The following is an 18,712-nucleotide window of genomic DNA, read 5'->3' as shown; positions in this document are numbered from 1 at the left end:
ACAGCCTCTCTGGAAAGCAGTACAGAGAGTACTCAAAAAGCTAGGAATGGAACCATTTGACCCAGTTATCCCACTCCTTGAAATATTATATCCAAAGGAGTTAAAATCAGCATGATATATTGATACAGCCATAAAAATATTTGTAGCAGCTCAATCCACAATTGCTAAGGTATGGAACCAATCTTGGTATCCTTCAATAGATGAATGGATAAAGAAAATGTGGTATATATACGCTATGGAATATTACTCAGCCATAAAGAAGAATGACTTTATGACATTTGCTAGTAAATGGGTGGCTTGGGAGACTATTACACTGAGTGAAATAAGCCAATCCCCCCAAATAAAAGGTTGAATGTTTTCTCTGATATGTGGAAGCTAATCTACAATAAGTGGAGGGTGGGAGTAGGAGGAAGGTATAGAAGTTCAGTGGAGTAGACAAAGGGGAATGAAGGAAAGGGAAGGGATGGGAATATATGTATATAAATATACTAAATGAATCTCACCATTGTGTACATCTACAAGAAATTAATTTAAAAAAAATAACTATGAGTAAATGACAGATCGATAGAGGAGAAGAAAGGGAAGGGGAGGTACTGGGAACTGAATTAGAACAACATATATTTCATGCTTTTAAAATTATGTCAACACATATTTTTTATATATGTATAACTAAAAAGAACAAATAAAGAAACACTTCTCATTAGTAATAAAATAAAAACATTGATGATAAGCATGTGATGAGCTCAACTATACTAAGAAGTCTGGAGACAATAAGTTGAAGGAAACATGGTGTATATTAAAGACAGAATAGTTAATCCATTATTAGGGTGCTCTGGCATGACAGTGAAGCATAAGATCAAATTGGAAATGAGAGCAAAGTTAAGCAAAAGGAGACTCTGCTGTTTGGCATGACTATCAGTGTACCTGTGACTACCCCCCTGCCCAGGCCCAGTGGCTGGAATTGCATAAAATTCAAGCAACAAAACATAAACATTAAGATTATAGATTATATTTGTATTTCTATGCATTTTCTTTAGTGAGAAGTCTGCATGGATGTTCTTGAAAATGTTACAATGGTTTCTCTTAGATGCTAGAATTTGGGAATAGATTTTATATTCCACTTCATTATCTCATTTGTTTTTAAATATTTTATATTAGTATAAAAAGAAAATTAAGATCAAAATGACTTGATGAAAACTCAGTTGTAGCATTCACCATGAAATATTTTTTCACATGATATTACAACTTCTTCACTTCAAATTCGTATTAGTATAGCATTATCCCTTTTCTGGAATAATTCAATTTAATATGATTACAGCTTGGAATCAAACAATATGGAAGTACTACAGGGTCTGCTACCAAAAGCACCTTAGTCACTGAACCCCTCCAAGGCCTGCAAGCATATGGCCGGCAGGTAAGCAGCAAAAGAGCACAGGTCTCACTTCCTCTCCAGAGGACTGGGTGGTGGCTCCCAAACTCAGTCACTGGACAGTGCTGGGGTGTGTTTGAAAGTGGGGCTAAAGTTATAACACTAGGAATGATTGGAAGGGAACGTCCTTGAGTTTTTAGAGTTGAACAGTACTTTTAAGCTGATTCTGGACATGTAATCAAGGAAAATAACTTCTTGATACACATGAATAAGATTTAAGTTGCAATTACCATTTTACTGGAAAAGAGAATAAGAGAAAAAAACTATATGTACATATATGTTGTTATATTCTTGGGTTAAGAGATGACAGAAGAATGTTAATGCTTTGCTTCAGTTTTCTAATTTCTTGAAGTGGTCATTAAATTGGCCATTGACTAATACATTCACAACTTTTTTGTTTATTTTTATAATTAGCACATTAATATCACTTCTCCCCAAATTTCATGAGTTTATGTGCATTTTTGATTATTTTATATTGAAAGTGTTTGCATCTTAGGATAATACTGACTCAAGAAAGAATCATTTTAGCACTCAGGAATGTCACATAACTTCAGTTATCTGGTTGAACTAATAGACTGAAAAGCTTTACTGTGAGAACAGAAATATTCAATTTTATGCAACCATGTGCTGAAAGAGAAATATCTAAAAGTGTACAATACCTAAAAATACATTCAGAAATATATTAGTAAATTATTAGTATTAAACTTCAAAAACAGAGTGTAAAAAGAAAAGGGGTAAATGGCAGGGTTCCGTGGCACACGCCTGTAATCCCAGCAGCTAGGGAGGCCCCTGGGGCAGGAGGATCACAAGTTCATAGCCAGCTTCAGCAATTTAGCGAGGCCCCTAAGCAACTCAGTGAGACCCTGTCTCTAAATAAAATTTAAAAAGGGCTGGGGATGTGGCTCAGTGGTTGAGTGCTCCTGAGTTCAATCTGGTATGGAAGGAAGGAAGGAAGGAAGGAAGGAAGGAAGGAAGGAAGGAAGGAAGGAAGGGAGGGAGGGAGGGAGGGAGGGAGGGAGGGAATGCTGATGTAGATGACTGGGTTTCTAATTTTTACTCTCCCTTATAATTCAACATTACCTCATTGACTGAAACTCAGCACATAATCTCCTTTGAGTCTGCTTTCTTATCTGTAAAAAGAGAGAAATGAGATGATAATGTCCTAACAGATAGCTCAAGATATTTGTAGGAAATGGAAAAGCTTTTGAAACGGAAGTGGTGATATATTCCTGTAATCCCAATGGTTTGGGAAGCTGAAGCAGGAGAATTACAAGTTTAAGGCCAGCCTAAGCAATTTAGTAAAACCCTCTCTCAAAATAAAAAGGGCTAGAGATATAATTCAGAGGTAGAATGCTCATGGGTTTGATTTTTTTTTTCAATTTTTGTTCTTTCAATACTGAAAGAAGAAATACCCTTTGGAAACCAAAGTCATTTTATAAATATAAATGTAGATCATAGTTATTATAGCTATTTAAAGTATCCATGTTGAATTACTCTAGCAATTTGTAAAATAATAATAACACTGCCATTTTGCAAATGTGGGTGGGTGCCTGGTATATGCATTTTTTCAGCTAGATTTTGCACATTGAAATTGTAATTAATCCAATTGCAAAAATTGTCCTGATTCTCCCACCCCCAAAATCTTGGATCTTTTATAAGCACCTAATATGTAAAGATTTAACTGTCAAGATATCTATAAAGCTTTTGTGACACTGATTCACTGAGCAATATTATCATCATCCTCATATCCTCCCCCTCCCCACTCATCCAGGAAATTTACAGATTTAGGCAAAAATTTTTAGAATGCCCTTACTGTATCATAAACATTCTAAGAAAAGGAGTAAGATAGATTGATAATAATTTGTGATGCCCAAAATGTTTACTAAGCAAATTCAGCTTGTGAAATTTATACCCCTTAAACTTCTGATATGCATACTTTTGCATACTTTTCTTCGTATGTGTTATACTTCAATAAAAGCTTAAATGAAGGGATATATGTCATTTTACCCTCAATAATAGAAGTCATTTTACCTCCAGTTTACTTCCTCAGGCAAAAAATTTCTAGAATTAACTTTGAAAATCATTTTTCCAGCCAACCTGGTGCTATTCAAAGTATATAGAAGCCTTAGAACAGGAAAGAGTTCTTCTTAAAATCCAAGAGGAACTGGAAAGAAAGATGCTTGCAGGTAAGTTTTTCTCTTTATTTACAAGATTATTTTGCTATTTCCTATCACAGATTAATTTTAGAGGATTTCAGCAATTACTTTTTATTTCTCTCATTTTGCACAGGTACATCATCACTAAGTAATTTATTTAGGCCTTCTGGTTCAGTCATGTCTTTGAAGAAGACTTGGTCTACCATCAGCCTCCTGAGTGAGTTTCCAGGGCTAGTCCATCTTCAGTCCTCCTTTCTGCCTCTCAATTGGCCATTCAGAACATGGAGGCCATTCAGAACCCCCACTTCCCTGAATCCCAAGTTAGGGATGCGAGTGTGTCCTGGTGTGTTCTGTCTCTGTGTTTTCTCTCCTTGCTGAGGAGGAAAGACTAAGGTATTTATTCCTACAACTTGACCTCTTTTCCAGAGGGACAGCATTGATGTCAGTGTTTGCATCCTGTTGCTGATAGGTGCAAGGTGAGTCCTAGTCTGAGAGATGGTCATTCCCACCATGTCCCTTTAGCACACACTCATATATATGTGTGCAGCTGTGCACACATAAACCACACGCACACACACCACACACATCTACACATCCGTGCCCCACTAACAAATCAAGGGGTCAGAACATCTTGTCCTCCTTTTGAATGGCATTGTCTCTCCTGAGAAGTAATGCCTTTGAGAGGGATGATTGATGGTTCCTCTTTAGTACTTATCCATCCTCCCTTTCACAGAGAACATGGATGGAAGAATGGGATGTAGCACAGTTTTCCCAAAATGGGAATATAAGAAGGAACTGAAAGTAAAGACAGGGCCTTTCTCCCATAAAAAATATTGATATACAGATTATCTGTCATTGTTTTGTTTTTGTTTTGCCATGTTTTGTTTTGAGCCCAGAGGCACTCCACCACTAGGCTATATCCCCAGCCCTTTTGTTGTTGTTGTTGTTGTTGCTATTTTAAGACAGGATCTCCCTAAGTTGCTCAAGCTGGCCTTGAATTTGCCATTCTCCTGATTAACATCCCAGGTAATTGAGATAACAGTGTCCACTACCATAACCAGCCTTACATGGTTTTGACTGGGTACTAATGTTGGGGTTTAACAAGGCCTTTACAAAGTAGTCCAATGGCAAAATGTAGTATATGTGTGACCCATTGGCCAGATAGTTGAAGAAGCCTGTTAAATTAAAGTCCCCTTCTTTTTTACCTTTTGTCCTGCAGATTAACTTTTTGGTTTTTTAAAATTCTTACTTTTTCCTGGTTCTTGGGAGGGGTTGATGAGTAGGCCTAATGTTTTAGCCTGTTCATTTTTTTTTCCTATTATTATTTACCCTACCCACTGTTTCCCCCACTCCTTAGGACACCACTTTCTTGATCCTGTGACAATTCTGTATAGGTTTTGTTGTCTCTGTTCTGGATTTATATTTTCCATAATATCATTTTAAATTTATATTTTCTATAAATGCTTATGTTTTCATGAATTTATTTTTGTCTTGCAGGAATTTTTTATGTCAAAGTTAACTGACACGAGAAGCTCAAGTGACTTATTGTCTTGATGGTCTGCCATAGAGCAAGTCTAATATTCACATAAAATTTAGCTTGTTTTGCTTTTACACTTGTAAAATTACAGTTATTCTGTACACATGACATACAAGAATGTAAAATTCTCAGAAACCTTACAACAAAATTACTACTATCAAGGTTAAAAGAATCGAAATGTTTTGCTTATCACAATCCTTAAGAGTATGTAATGTTTTTCTCCTCAGTTAATATTTTAACAAATATTCCTTGATTCCTTTACTATATTTAATTAGCAGATACATTCGGCAAGTGATCAGGGAACATGAATATTCCTAGCAATAAATTGGCCCAAAATATAAAGAAAATATTTATAAAGAAGCTATCATTAAAGCAGTGTTTCTCACACTTTAATGTGCCTAAGATTGACATGTGACCCTGACTCGCAATTCAGGTTCCTGAGGCCACTTCCTGAGAATCTGCTTCAGTAGTGCTTGGGCAGGACTCAGTTTTTACCAGATGTCCTAGGTGATTCTGATGCAGTATTCCACAGAGGACTCTTTGAGATAAACTGATAGGGCAGCAAGAAAAGTACTTCAAAAGGTAAAAGCCCTCTTACTTACTGAAGCTGCATTTTTTACTCAGAGGATCCAGACATACCCCTTCCTTTACTTGTTCCTGGAGGGAAGGGAAAGTGGGTAAAGAAATGACCTGGGAGGGTGGTTTATGGACCTTATGACTCAGTTGCTCCAAGGACTGTGACTAAATGACCAGATTGTGAACAATGGACTTCCAGTTCTACACAATCTTGGAAGATATTTTCAAAGTTGTAAGTGCCATTCCAAATTCTCCAAGGAGTTAAATATTTTAAGTGGGGGAAAGTATCAGTAGATATACTTTAAAGATCATCTTTCTTCTAAAGCAGGGGGTTTAGGAACTCTGAAGTTTCCTATGCTCCCACAGCACCCCTAAACCCTAGAAAGCCTGTTTTGTGACTATTTTCCATTTGTTAACCTTCTTAATTCATCTCTTCTTTTCTCAATCTCTCTCTACTTCTCCCACCCCTGTTTTTCCTCTCCCACTCTTATCCTACCTTCTCTGTTTTTTTGTTTGTTTTGTTTTTGTTTTTTGTTTCTGGGAATTGAACCCAGGGGCACCTAACCAGCCACATCCCCAATCCTTTTTAAAAAATATTTTATTTAGAGACACATTGTCTATAAATTGTTGAGGCTGGCTTTGAAGTTGTGATCCTCCTGCCTCAGCCTCCTGAGTTGCTGAGATTACAGGTGTGTGCCACCATACCTGGTTAATGGAGCATTTTATGTGGTCCGTTTTTCTCTCTTAGCATTTCAATTAGACTTCTTTTAAAAATTTTCTCACTGGTTGTCCCAAAGTGTGCAATACACATTACAACTAATAAAAGCCCTCTTTCAAAGAATGTTAAAAGCACCAGGCATGGTGGTACATGCCTGTAATTCCAGCAACTCAGGAGGCTAAAGCAGAAGGATCCCGAATTCAAGTCCAGTCTGGGCAATTTAGTGATACCCTGTCTCAAAATAAAACATAGAAAAGGCAAATTTTAAAAAAGAAAAATTTGAAAGAAGCCAGGAAGAAAGGGGTAGGGCAACTTAATCTACAGAGGAACAAAGATAAGAATTACATTTGACTTCTCTTCAGAAACCATGCAAGCAAGAGAGTGTGGAGTAATATATTTTAACTGTTCAAAGAATGTAGCTTAGTGATAGAGCACCCCCGGGGTCAGTCTTCAGTATCAACCTTTGTCCCTCTGCAAAAAAACAAAAATAAACACTATAGTATTTCTAGGTAGTACAAGTACCTATAACAGAGTATTACCAATCCTCCTTTATCACACTTTCCAATAAACTATAATCACTGAATACATTTTGCGGTTATTTTGAGCAAATTTTTATCTGTTAGAGCAATTGGGAATAAGAAAAATAAAATTTATTATTATTTACCTTCATATTCCTTCTCTATTAATCTTCTTTATGTAGATCTGATTTCTGACATATATAATTTTTCTTTTCTCTGAAGAATGACTTTTCATATTTTCTTGTAAGATAGGTCTACTTGAGACAAATTCCTTCAATTTTTCTTTGCCTTAGAAAGGCTTCCTTTTTAAAGATAACTTCATAGAACAAAGAATTCTGGATCAGTGTTTTTTTTTTTTTCTTTCAACACTGAAAATATTTCACTCCACTCTCTTATCTGCATGGTTTCTGAAGAAAAGTCAAATGTAATTATGATCTTTTCTACTGTGTGGGTTGAGCTGTCCCACTCCTTTCCTTCTGGCTTCTATCAAGATTTTCTCTTTGTCTTTGATTTTCTTAAGTTTGAATATTACACAAATAGCTGTAGATTTGGGGGCATTTATCCAGCATGGTATTCTTCGAACATCCTGGATCTGTTTTGTTGTCTATCATTAATGCTGGGAAATTTTGTCGTTATTACTTCTAATAGTTCTTGTTTGTTTTCTTTTCCTTCGGTATTTCCATGACAAGCATTGACACATTTTGTTATTGTGCCACAGTTCTTAAATATTCTTTTCTTTTTAATTCATCTTTCTCTTATCATATCAGTTTTGGAAGCTTCTGTTGAGCACCTAAAGCTCATGATTCTTTCCTCAAGTGAATTCGGTCTATTGATGAATTCATCAAAGGCATTCTTCATTTATGTCATAGTGTGTGTTTTTTTTATTTCTAGCATTTCTATGAGTTTTTTCCTTGGAATTCTCTGTGCTACAGTACTCATCTGTTCTTGCATATTGTCCACTTTTTGAAAAAAAAAATAGAACTCTTACCATATTAATCATGGTCATTTTAGATTTCCTACTCAGAATGTCAATACCTCTGCCATAGCTGAGTCTGGCTCTGGTGCTTGCTCTCTTCAGACTGCATTTTGCCTCTTCATATGCCTTGTCATTTTCTGTTGAAAGTGAGACATGATGTATTAGGTGAAAGGAACTGGGGTGGATTAGCCTTTAGTGTGAGGTTCATGTTCAGCTGGGCAATGATATGAACTTACTGTGTTGTTAGAGCTTGAAATTTCCTCTTTGCCCTTGTGTCTTGTTTCCCTGTTGTGTTTGGGTTTTCCTGAAGACTAAATAGTGCGTCAGCCTTGACATTCTTGAAATTGGTCCCTGTTAATGTGGTGGTGGGGGAACATATCGTAGTCCCATGATTAGATCTCAGTGTTTCATGAGCCTGAGTTGGGTATTTCCCCTTCCCAGTTTGTTTGGGCTTTGATAAAACCCTCCTCTGTTGGGGTCTTGTCAAATTGTCTCCTAGAGGGTAGGCCTTGTAAAGAACAGCACACTCGGGGTAGATTTCAAAATGATGACTCTAGTCCTCTCCTACCAGAAGCAAGAGGAGATTTTTCTCTGGTCTTCTCGGGAAAACATGGTAAAACTTCTAGAGATAAAACTCAAGGGAATTTGGGGGCTCCCCTAATTCTGGACCCTTGAGACTTCTTTTTTTAACTCTCAAGCTAGTCTGCAGTAAGCCTTGAGCAATTCATCAGTTACAGCCTCACTGTTCCTACTGAGGCTGGTTCTAGCTGCAGGCTTCTGCTCCTGATGAGCTTTCTGTCTCTCTGGTTTTAGGGGCAGCAGGTTGCCTTATTACCAAAATTTTTTTGATGGATGCAAGGAGAATTGTTGATTCAGATTGTTTAGCCCTTTTTCTTGTGAGGATGGTTGTGATGACTGACCTCCTTACATGACAGTCCAAGGCCCTCAAAGTGTCTTCAGAGCATGAGCTTAACCTAGTTTTTATCATTAGAGGGAATTTCCTTATATTAGTGTGCAGGAAGTATCATCAACTGTAGTTCCACAGGCTCTTCTCAATATTTTGTCAATTCTTCTCCTCCTCCCCTCTTTATTGTTGGATGGTTACCTATTTCAGACCACCATCACTTTAAAGCTGGGCACTAATTAGTGTTTCTTTCTCCTGCCTGGCCACCTTCCCCCTGTCCTCAGTGTAATCTTTCTAAGATGCAAACATGATTCCCCTGTCTGCATCCTTCATTGAGATGGTTGGTAAAACCTGCTATTGGTCAACTAGAAGTCCTTTACTTAGCATGATGCATATTTAAGGCCCTTTAGGTTCAGGTTTATCAACCTCAGCATGATTATCATTTTTTCCAGATGATTATTTGTTGTAGAGGGCTGTCCTGTGCATTGTGACAGTGTCCCCAGCCTCTACACACTTACGCTGATAACACTTCCCCAGTTGTGGTAACTCAAATTTCTTTAGGTATTTTGTCAAATCAGCCTTATTTGAGAAGCACTGCTTTAGCCTTCTGAACAGTTTTATTTTTGTTTTTTGAAATCTCTGATTATAATAAAACTTTTAAATTCTAGTTTCAGTGCATATATATATATTTTTAAAGTGTCAAACCTGCTGCCTCCATAACACCTACCAACAGTACTTTTTAATCACCAATGACTGATTTGTTTTAGTGTCTATCTTACATCTACTTGAATACTTTCTGCTTTTTAATGTAATCACTGAAAGCATAATGCCTAATAGAGATTCCCAGCCAATGTTTGTTGAATTAATAAAACTTAAATTCCATATTCAAGTTTAATGTAGCATATAATTTTTATTGTGCTCTATTTTTGTATTTGATGCTTCTTAATTTTATGAGTTCTCTCAAAGAAAACAGTTCATTTTCAGAAGAGTCCTAAGTTTTAAAAACACAAATTACTATGCTGGGGTTGTAGCTCAGAGGTAGAGCACTTGCGGAGCATGGGTGAGGCAGTGGGTTCGATCTCAACACCATAAATAAATAAATTAATTAAATTTAAGGCCCTGGTCTCTTCCTCAATGAGAAATTACTTTTGTATTTTGATTTAGGACCTTGGATCAAAAGATGAAAAGAAAAATGGAAAATCTGTGTTCTTTCCCTTTCCAGAGTCAGATACTTAGGGTATGTGACTAAAATTCCTGATCTGAAAATAGTTACTATTTTAGCAACGTCTTCCTTATTATTATTATTACTATAAAGCTAATATACGCACCTGGGGAAAACATTCAACAGTACATGATGAAGTGAAGTGGTGATCTCCCCTTTTGCCCCATTATGTTACAGGCTGCTGTTCCCAACATCCCACTTTGATTCCTCTTAGTACTGTGTCAGACCACAGCCCAGTTGTATTAGAGAAAAGGATAGGTGCTCAGAGACTAAAGAAAACATCAGGAGATGGTGTGCAAGAAAAAAGGTTTATTGGAAAATGCTTACAGGGAGGTCCAGTGACAACAGGATGGACAGACAGCACCTCTGTCCCTCTGGTGCTTTGCCAGAAAACAGTGCCTTCATCCCTCCTGGTATCTTTGTCCAGTAGTGACCAACTGGACAATAGCACTTATTATCTCCAGAGTGTCCTCAGTTACCACAGGGAGAGGAACTTATAAATTAGGTCACAGAAGCAGTGACATCATTAGTTTGCTTTGTTCCTTGTATGACCAGAGTTCCAAGGAACAGCTGTCCTGACATGCATACAAGAAAGCGGTTCCTACAAATAACTCCAGTTGCCTTAGTTGTAATACACATGAGAAAGAAAGAGCTAGTGGTATCTCTAAAGATAGAATTTATCTGGACATTCTAGCCAGGCCTGCTCTTATTATTCCCTTAACTAGGCTTAGTTCTTGGGAACAGAAATGGGTATTTCAGGGACATAGTGTTTTATTGTTTTCCTTTTCTTCAAGATGACACATAATGGGGCTGGGGCTGGGGCTCAGTGGTACAGCACCTGCCTCGAACATGTGAGGCACTGGGTTCAATCCTCAGCACCACATAAAAAAATAAAGATATTGTGTCCAACTACAATTTCTAAAATAAAAGATGGCACATAATGGAATCCCACCATTAGCTATGCTCATGACCACCTCACTGGAGTAAACTATCCTTTCTCAGGCTACCTCACAGGTAGGTATGGCCACCTGACCCTTAAGCCAAGGGGATGTGAACATAGTGTGCAATATCCATTCAAGTCTTAAGAATGAAAATGCTTTCCAACCATTTCTCTTTTCTCTCTTCCTGTGGGATCACAGTTGTGGTGCTGGCTAGCAAGCTCCACCATAAAGATGGAACATCTGAAGAATTATGGAACCTAAGTCTCTGAATGGCCTCAAGGACAGCTGCCTCACTCTGGACAGAGAAACAAATTTCAATCTTTTCTTTAATATTTACTTTTAGTGGTTACAATACCTTTATTTTTATGCTCACACATGCTAGGCAAGCAATCTATGTCTGAGCCACAACTCCAGACTCCTAATCTTTGAGTCACTTTATTCTTATGCATTTTTATTGTGCTACTGTAACAGAAACCTAAAATATATGGCATTGATCAAGCAGTCAGTTTGTGGACATAAACAAAGCATATAATTACAATAAGAAAGGTGGAAACCTTTGTAATATTATGCAAAATGTTTGGTAAAACTATTACTTCTATTAACTTAGAAGGCAGACTATGTGCCTACTGTGCCCATGGCTTTATAAAGGAGGGGTTTTAAAAAGTAGAAGGAGGAAGAAGATGAAGAAGGAGAAGGAGGAGGAAGAGGGCAGAAGAAAAAAGGAAGAAGGAAGGTTGATGAACATTGTGGGTGTGTTGCTCCTTGCAGTTTTTAGTAAGGCACTATGAGAAATACATCAGGCAAGAATGAACCAGTTTACAAAAAGAAATGCAAGAAAATACAGCTTAGCTAAGGGAGGCACATTCTCTGACTATCTTGCAATGCAATTGACGTAAAATCTAATAATTGGGCCCTCAAAGTTGGTAAAGCCAACTGCAACTACACCCCATAAAGCAGAGCCTTTAGTTATTAAGACTTTTCATCTGGATGGTGGCTGCTGTATAACAAAGATCAAAGTAAAGATAATGCTATTCTGGCCTATTGTCTTTAAAATAGCCACTGTTAAAATTTAACAGTTGTGTTAAGCATAGAAGTGAATAAATAAAAAGAGAGTTAGCAGGCTTAAATCTATGGCCAGAAGATATTTTTGACATGGAGCTGACTGGAACTAGACTGAAAGCTTACAAAAATTTTGATGAAATAACATTCTCATCAAATCTATGAATCTATTATTTGGATAAGAGGTGTCCCCCACAAAGCTCCTGAGTTAATGCAGGATATTTGTATGTGAAATGCTTAGACTGTGAGCTGTAATCTAACCAGTCCATCCTAGTTTGAAACTGAGTGGTAATTGTAGGTAGGTGGGGCATGGCTGGAGGAGATGTTTATTAGGGTTCTCTAGAGGAACAGAATCAATAAGAAGTATGATTATACAAAGGGAATTTATTAGATTGGCTTACACAACCAGACGCTAAATACGATCAACTAAATATTTGGCCTTTGGTGATTAAACTCAATCCCCAGCTCCTATCCTCAGAGATCAGGGAGTGGAGCTGAAAGTTTCAGTCCTCTACTCACACAGTTGGTTCCTCTGAGAATTATCACCCATTCTGAAGCTATCTAATTCTGTTGGAAACAACCTTGGGGACTAAAACCAAATATTATTACTAAGGATATTTTTATGACTTAGTTAAAGGGCTTGGGGAACTTTGTGTCAAGAATCAGGAACAGAAACCAAATATGTTACAGTCCATTCCGTGGTTTCTATCCATACCCCTTACAGTAAACATCATAAAAGTCAAAATATATTGGCACCTTACTAGAATCCCATCCACTCATTAGTCCATCATCATAACACTGAAAATTTCTCCCAGAGCAAGGCCACTCAGGTTGGTAGGCTTGCTTTCTCCCATCCAAGTACTAACCAGGCCCGACCCTGCTTAGCTTCCCAGATCAGACAAGATCGGACACTTTCAGGGTGGTATGGCCATAGACGGCAGGCTTCCTTTTTATGTTGCAAGGTTCTAGAAGCAGGAGTGTTCTTATCAGACTGATAATAGTACCCTCTTAGGTGTCTCGTATAGTTGAGCCATGCATGAAACAATATTTTCTCTTGCCTCAGTCTCTTTTAGGGTGTTGATGTAACGTTGGATTTCCCTCATTAAGGAACCCATTCATTCACTCCTTTCTTGTCAGCTAGTATTCCTCCTTTCCATTTATGTCCAAACTTTTCTATCTTTGGAAGAGACACTAGGTTCAGGCAGTGATATTAATCTAGCAAGTACCTCTGTACTTCAGGCAGTGATATTAATCTAGCAAGTATCTCTCCTCAGTCTCCTCCCATGCAGATAGAGTGAGGTTCCCTAGGTGCAGAATGCAGTACAGTTGCCCTCACTGCTAACCCCAATTTTGACAGATGAGGTGAGGTGAAGGCAAAATCTGCTTCATCAGGTCCTTAAAAATTCTGACATGAAAATTTGAAAATACAGTTAAAATTTCTTGTTCAGGAATCATCCTTGTTTCTGGCACTTAGAGTTGCAGACTTGGTCCTATGATCACCACATCAGGTAGGAAAAAGGCTTGAGGTGATGTAGGGAAGAAAGAAAAAACATGTATGTACTTGTTGCATGAGAAGCCTCCCCACTCAGCAATAGTTGCAGTTATTCAGGATCCACCACACTCCCTCTTGTCTGGATCTACTTTCCCCCAGATGCCTGCTTTCTGGGGCTACCTGCTATTTTCAGTAGCTCGCAGGTATGTCATGTTGCACATTGGAGCCCCCACTGTGGATTCACTCCAACAGCTCCATTCCCATGGCTGCACTTGGCATTGCCCCACTGGGATCTCTGCAGGGACTAATTCTGCGGCAAACTTCTGACTGGCCTCCCAGGATTTCCTTTGAAATTTTGGTGGAAGCCATGACCCTCTAACTCTTGAATTCTGCACTCCTGCAAAGTCATGATGTGGTCACCACAGGCTGATGCCAGCATGAGCTGCAGCTGGCCTGCTTAAACCACAGCTATAGCCAGGGAGAGCTTTGCAGGCTGGATGCAGGGAAACAAATTCTGAAATGAGGCCAAGAAGAGTGTTTCAGGGTTCTGTGAAACAGTTCTTCCCTAAAAGTCTCTGGACCTATGATGAAAAGGTTGACCTCAAAGACTTCTGAGATGCAAAGCAACTTTTTTTTTTTTCATGCTAATCTCTTAACCAAGTGATTAATCAATCACATCCTTACATGCATTTTCCTCCCTCCTTCCCCAGCCAGGTTGCAAATTTTCCAGACTTCTTCACTCTGCTTCTTTTTGCTCCTAAGTCTCACTGTAAATCTGACTAAACATGGTCAATAATACCCATACCTTAACCTGAATGTTTTGTTGTTTTGAAATTAATTCCATAAAATAAGCCAGTCTGTCACTTTAAAAATTGTACCTTCCACAAAGACTTTGGATATGGACTCAATACAGTGAACTTCTTTGCTACCTCATAACAATGTCCTTCCCTCCAATTTCCAATTAAATCCTCCTTTCTACTGGAGATGAGTTCTCTAATTTCCTCATCTCATGACTGCTCACCAGAATCACGTGTAACCTTCCACTTGGCATAATGCTAGGCTTTTCCTGGCCTGCTCCTCCCAACTCTTCCAGCCTCCGCCGATACTTCAACTCCAAAGCCACTTCCACATTTTCAGATACTCATTATTAGCAACAGTTCCACTTCTGGGTACCAATTTTCTGTATTTGTTCATTTCCCATTGCCAATAACACAATAATATCACAGGCCAGGCAAGTTTTTTTTTTTTTTTTTTAGAGAGAGTGGGGGGGGGGAGAGAGAGAGAGAGAGAGAGAGAGAGAGAGAGAGAGAGAGAGAGAGAGAGAATTTTTAATATTTATTTTTTAGTTCTCGGCGGACACAACATCTTTGTTGGTATGTGGTGCTGAGGATCGAACCTGGGCCGCACGCATGCCAGGCGAGCGCGCTACCGCTTGAGCCATATCCCCAGTCCAGGCAAGTTTTAATGAAACTGGTTCATGGTTCAGAAGGCCCAAGATTGAGGAACCACATCTGATGATGCCTTTCTTGCTGGCAGATTCCTGATGTGGTACAGGGTTTCATGTCCAAATGAAAGGAAACATGCACATATGTTTTCTGGTTTCTTCATCATGAGAGCTCTACCCTGATGACCATATCTGATCTTAATAACCTCCCAAAGGCTCTAACTCCTGAAGGTTCATACCACCTTTCCATGTTGCTGCACTAGGTACCAAGTTTCTAACACATAAACCTTGAGGGACAAACCACATCCGAACCATAATACCACGTATATCCACATAGACACTCAGGGATCAAAGGTTCCTCATCCCCTACTTTTTATCCTACTTGTTCCCAAAACACTTGTTTCTGTAAGCCAGAACTATTCTAGCAAGTCCCACTCCTCATACCAAATCCAGGAAAGATCTGTTTCTTCAAAATTTTTTGACATCAAACAGGTAGATTTTCTATTTAAAAAAATCTCCAATTCTCTGCAAAAACCAAGTGAATTTAATTCAATTTGGACGCTAACTACCCAGAATTAGTTCAGACTCCACAGGTTAAGGACTTAGTCCCATAAGACCTTCCCCATTTCAGATGTCAATTGCAAGTGTCAGGTCACTCGATCTCCTGTGCTTTGACCAACTGACTAAATCAGAAGTTCCCACAACTCAATTTTCATGTGTAATTATTTGCTACAACAGTTCACCAAAATTAAAGAAACATTTCTTTTAGTTTTATGGTTTGTTATAAAGGAAACAATTTAGGAAGCTAAATGAAAGGGTTTCAAAAGGCAAGGAATGTGGGAAAGGGCATGGAGCTGAGGTGAACACCTCCATTTGTTCACCAACCCAGAAGCTCCAGCTCATGGGGCTTAAGTGTAACTTCTGACCAATCCTTGACTGACCACCAAGCTGTGATGATCCAGCAGTAACCCCTAGGTGGTAAGGCTTAAACATAAAACAAGATTTAAAAGTGGGCAGAGGGGGAGCTGGGGTTGTGGCTCAGTGGTAACGGGCTTGCCTAGCATGTGTGAGGCACTGGGTTCAATTCTCAGCACCATATATAAATAAAATAAAGGTCCATCAACAACTAAAAAATATTTTTAAAAGATGGGCAGAGGGCTGGAGTTGTGGCTCAGCGGTAGAGTACTCACCTAGCACGTGTGAGGTCCTGGGTTTGATCCTCAGCACCACCTAAAAATAAATAAAATAAAGATATTGTGTTCAATTACAACTAAAAATTAAATATTTAAAAAAATGAGCAGAGACATAAATAACTATACAGTGTACAGAAGACAGACTGTAGAATTAGTTCAGTCAGGTTGATAAACAACTAAAAACCCCACTGCCACAACCCCCAATATGGAGGAGCAGTGGGGAGTGAATCAGAATCCAGATGTACTATGTTACCTGAAATGTTCAATCTTAAAAACTATAATACATGCAAATAAATAGAAAAGTTTGACTATACACAGAAAGAAAAGCAGTCAATAGAATGTGTCTGAGGAGGGTTTACTTGTTAGAATTTGCAGATAAAGACTTCAAATTTGTTATAATAAGTATATTTAACTAAATGAAACTATATTTATATAAAGAAAAGTATGATAACAATAATCTCATTAAAGAAGTGTATCAAGGGACTGGGGCTGTAGCTCAGAGGTAGAGCACTTGCCTTGCATGTGTGAGGCACTGGGTTCGATCCTCAGTACCATATAAAAATAAATTAATAAACAAGATATTAAAAAACAGAAGAGTATCAATAAAAAATTAAATTCTGGAGGTGAAAAGCATAATAACTGAAATGAAAAATTACTATAGGAATCCAATATCTGAACTGGCAAAGGAAAAAAAATCAATGAACTTAAAGTTAGATTAATAGATATTAGCCAGTCCAAAGGATAGAAAGAAAAGAATGATAAAAATAAAATAACAAAGCCTCAGAGAACCATGGATACCATTAAATATACAATATATGCTTAAAAGGAGTTAGAACAAAAGAAGACGGAGGTGCTATAAAAAATATTTGAAGAAATAATGAACAAAAACATTCCCAGATCAAAGTAAAACTCTAATCAACATCCAAGAAGTTTAGCAGCAAATTGGATGCATATTTAACAACCCAAAATCGCTTTATGTACTTTATTATATTAATAAATGACTGCAGCCATATGATCATTTCAATGAAGAAGCATTTGAAAAAATCCAGCACCTATTCATAATAAAAATTTTCAGCAAATTAGGAATAGAAGGGAATAATATAAAAAAAGACATCAACCAAAAAAAATTAAAAATTAAAAATCATAGTCCCAGCAGCTTGGGAGGCTGAAAACAGGAGGATCACAAGTTCAAAGCCAGCCTTAGCAACAGTGAGGTGCTAAGAAACCCAGTGAGACCCTGTCTCTAGATCATATACAAAATAGAGTTGGGGATGTGGTTCAGTGGTCGAGTGGCCCTGAGTTCAATCCCCAGTACCAAAAAAATATAAATAAATTAAAAAATAAATAAAAACCTATAACTCACCTTCAATAACTCAGAAGGTTCCTTGCCTTTGTTTTGGGTTTTTTTTTGTTTGTTTGTTTGTTTTATGAGATCAAAAATTTAATTAAAATTAAACAAAAATTTAAATATACAATACAGTATTGTTAACTATACACACTATGTTGTACAACAAATCCTTAGAACCTATTTATGACCATAACTGAAACTTTGTACCCACTGAACAACAATTCTATATTTCCCCCTGTTCCTAACCCCTAGCAACCACCATTCTATTTTCTGCTCCTATGAGTTTGACAATTTTGGATACCTTATAGAAGTAAGATCATACAGTCTTTGTCCTTCTATAATTTTCTTATTTCCCTTAGAATAATAAACTCGAGATTAATCCATGTTGTTACAAATGGCAGAATATCCTTCTTTTTGAAGGATGAAGAATATTCCTATTTTAATCAGCTTTTCCACTGCTTTGACTAAAAGATACGACAAGCATAATTTTTAGAGGAGGAAAAGTGTATTTGGGGGGCTCATGGTTTCAGGGGTCTCAGTCCATAGACTGCCAGCTCCATGCCTTGGGGATTGAGGTGGAATCATGGTGGAAGTGTGTTGTTAGAGGGAAGTGGCTCACATGATGATCAGGAAGAAGAGCCTTCACTTGCCAAATACAAAATATATACCCCAAAGTCATGCCCCCAATGCCCACCTCCTCCAGCCACACCTTACCCACCTTCAGTTACCACTCAGTTAAACCCTCTCAGGGGATTAATTTTAATAGGTTGCCTTATTAATGCTCTCATAACCCAACCATTTCTCCTCTAAATCTTCTTGCCTTGTCTCACACATGAGCTTTGGGGGGACACCTCACATCCAAACCATAACAATTCCATTGCATAAATCTGTCACATTTCTTTATCCGTTCATCTTTGGGTGGACATTTGGGTTGTTTACATATCTTGGCTGTTGTAAATAATGAAGAAATGAACATGTAAGTATCTCTTCAAGACCCTGATTTCAATTCTTTTTTTAAAAAATATTTTTTAGCTGCCAATGGATCTTTTATTTTATTTTTATTTATTAATATGTGGTGCTGAGGATTGAACCCAGGACCTCACACATGCTAGGAGAGTGATCTACCACTGAGCCACAACTCCAGCCCTACTTTCAATTCTTTTGAATATATACCCAGAAGTGGGATTGCTGGATCAGAT

The 18,712-nt window shown here is 37.9% G+C and overlaps 1 protein-coding gene across 2 annotated transcripts in view; it reads left to right on the top strand.

Moving 5' to 3' along the window:
- Nucleotides 1–5,307, top strand: part of RGS22 (regulator of G protein signaling 22) — a gene marked incomplete at its 3' end in the record, with an annotated part of 133,093 nt that extends 127,786 nt beyond the window's left edge. Inside the window, exons 24-28 of one of the 2 annotated variants that reach the window (XM_081266794.1) lie at nucleotides 1,319–1,414; nucleotides 3,522–3,615; nucleotides 3,719–3,802; nucleotides 4,012–4,061; nucleotides 5,083–5,307. In XM_081266794.1, the coding sequence (XP_081122920.1) occupies nucleotides 1,319–1,414; nucleotides 3,522–3,615; nucleotides 3,719–3,802; nucleotides 4,012–4,025 (288 nt within the window). Of the gene's footprint in view, nucleotides 1–1,318; nucleotides 1,415–3,521; nucleotides 3,616–3,718; nucleotides 3,964–4,011; nucleotides 4,062–5,082 lie in introns of those variants that run through there. The other variant, XM_081266793.1, reaches the window with a different exon arrangement.
- Between the last annotated feature and the right edge of the window lie 13,405 nt (nucleotides 5,308–18,712).

Source organism: Spermophilus citellus (assembly GCF_964194105.1).
Source record: "Spermophilus citellus genome assembly, chromosome: 14".
NCBI classification, from domain to species: Eukaryota; Metazoa; Chordata; class Mammalia; order Rodentia; family Sciuridae; genus Spermophilus; species Spermophilus citellus.
This window is presented reverse-complemented; position numbering and strand designations above follow the sequence as displayed.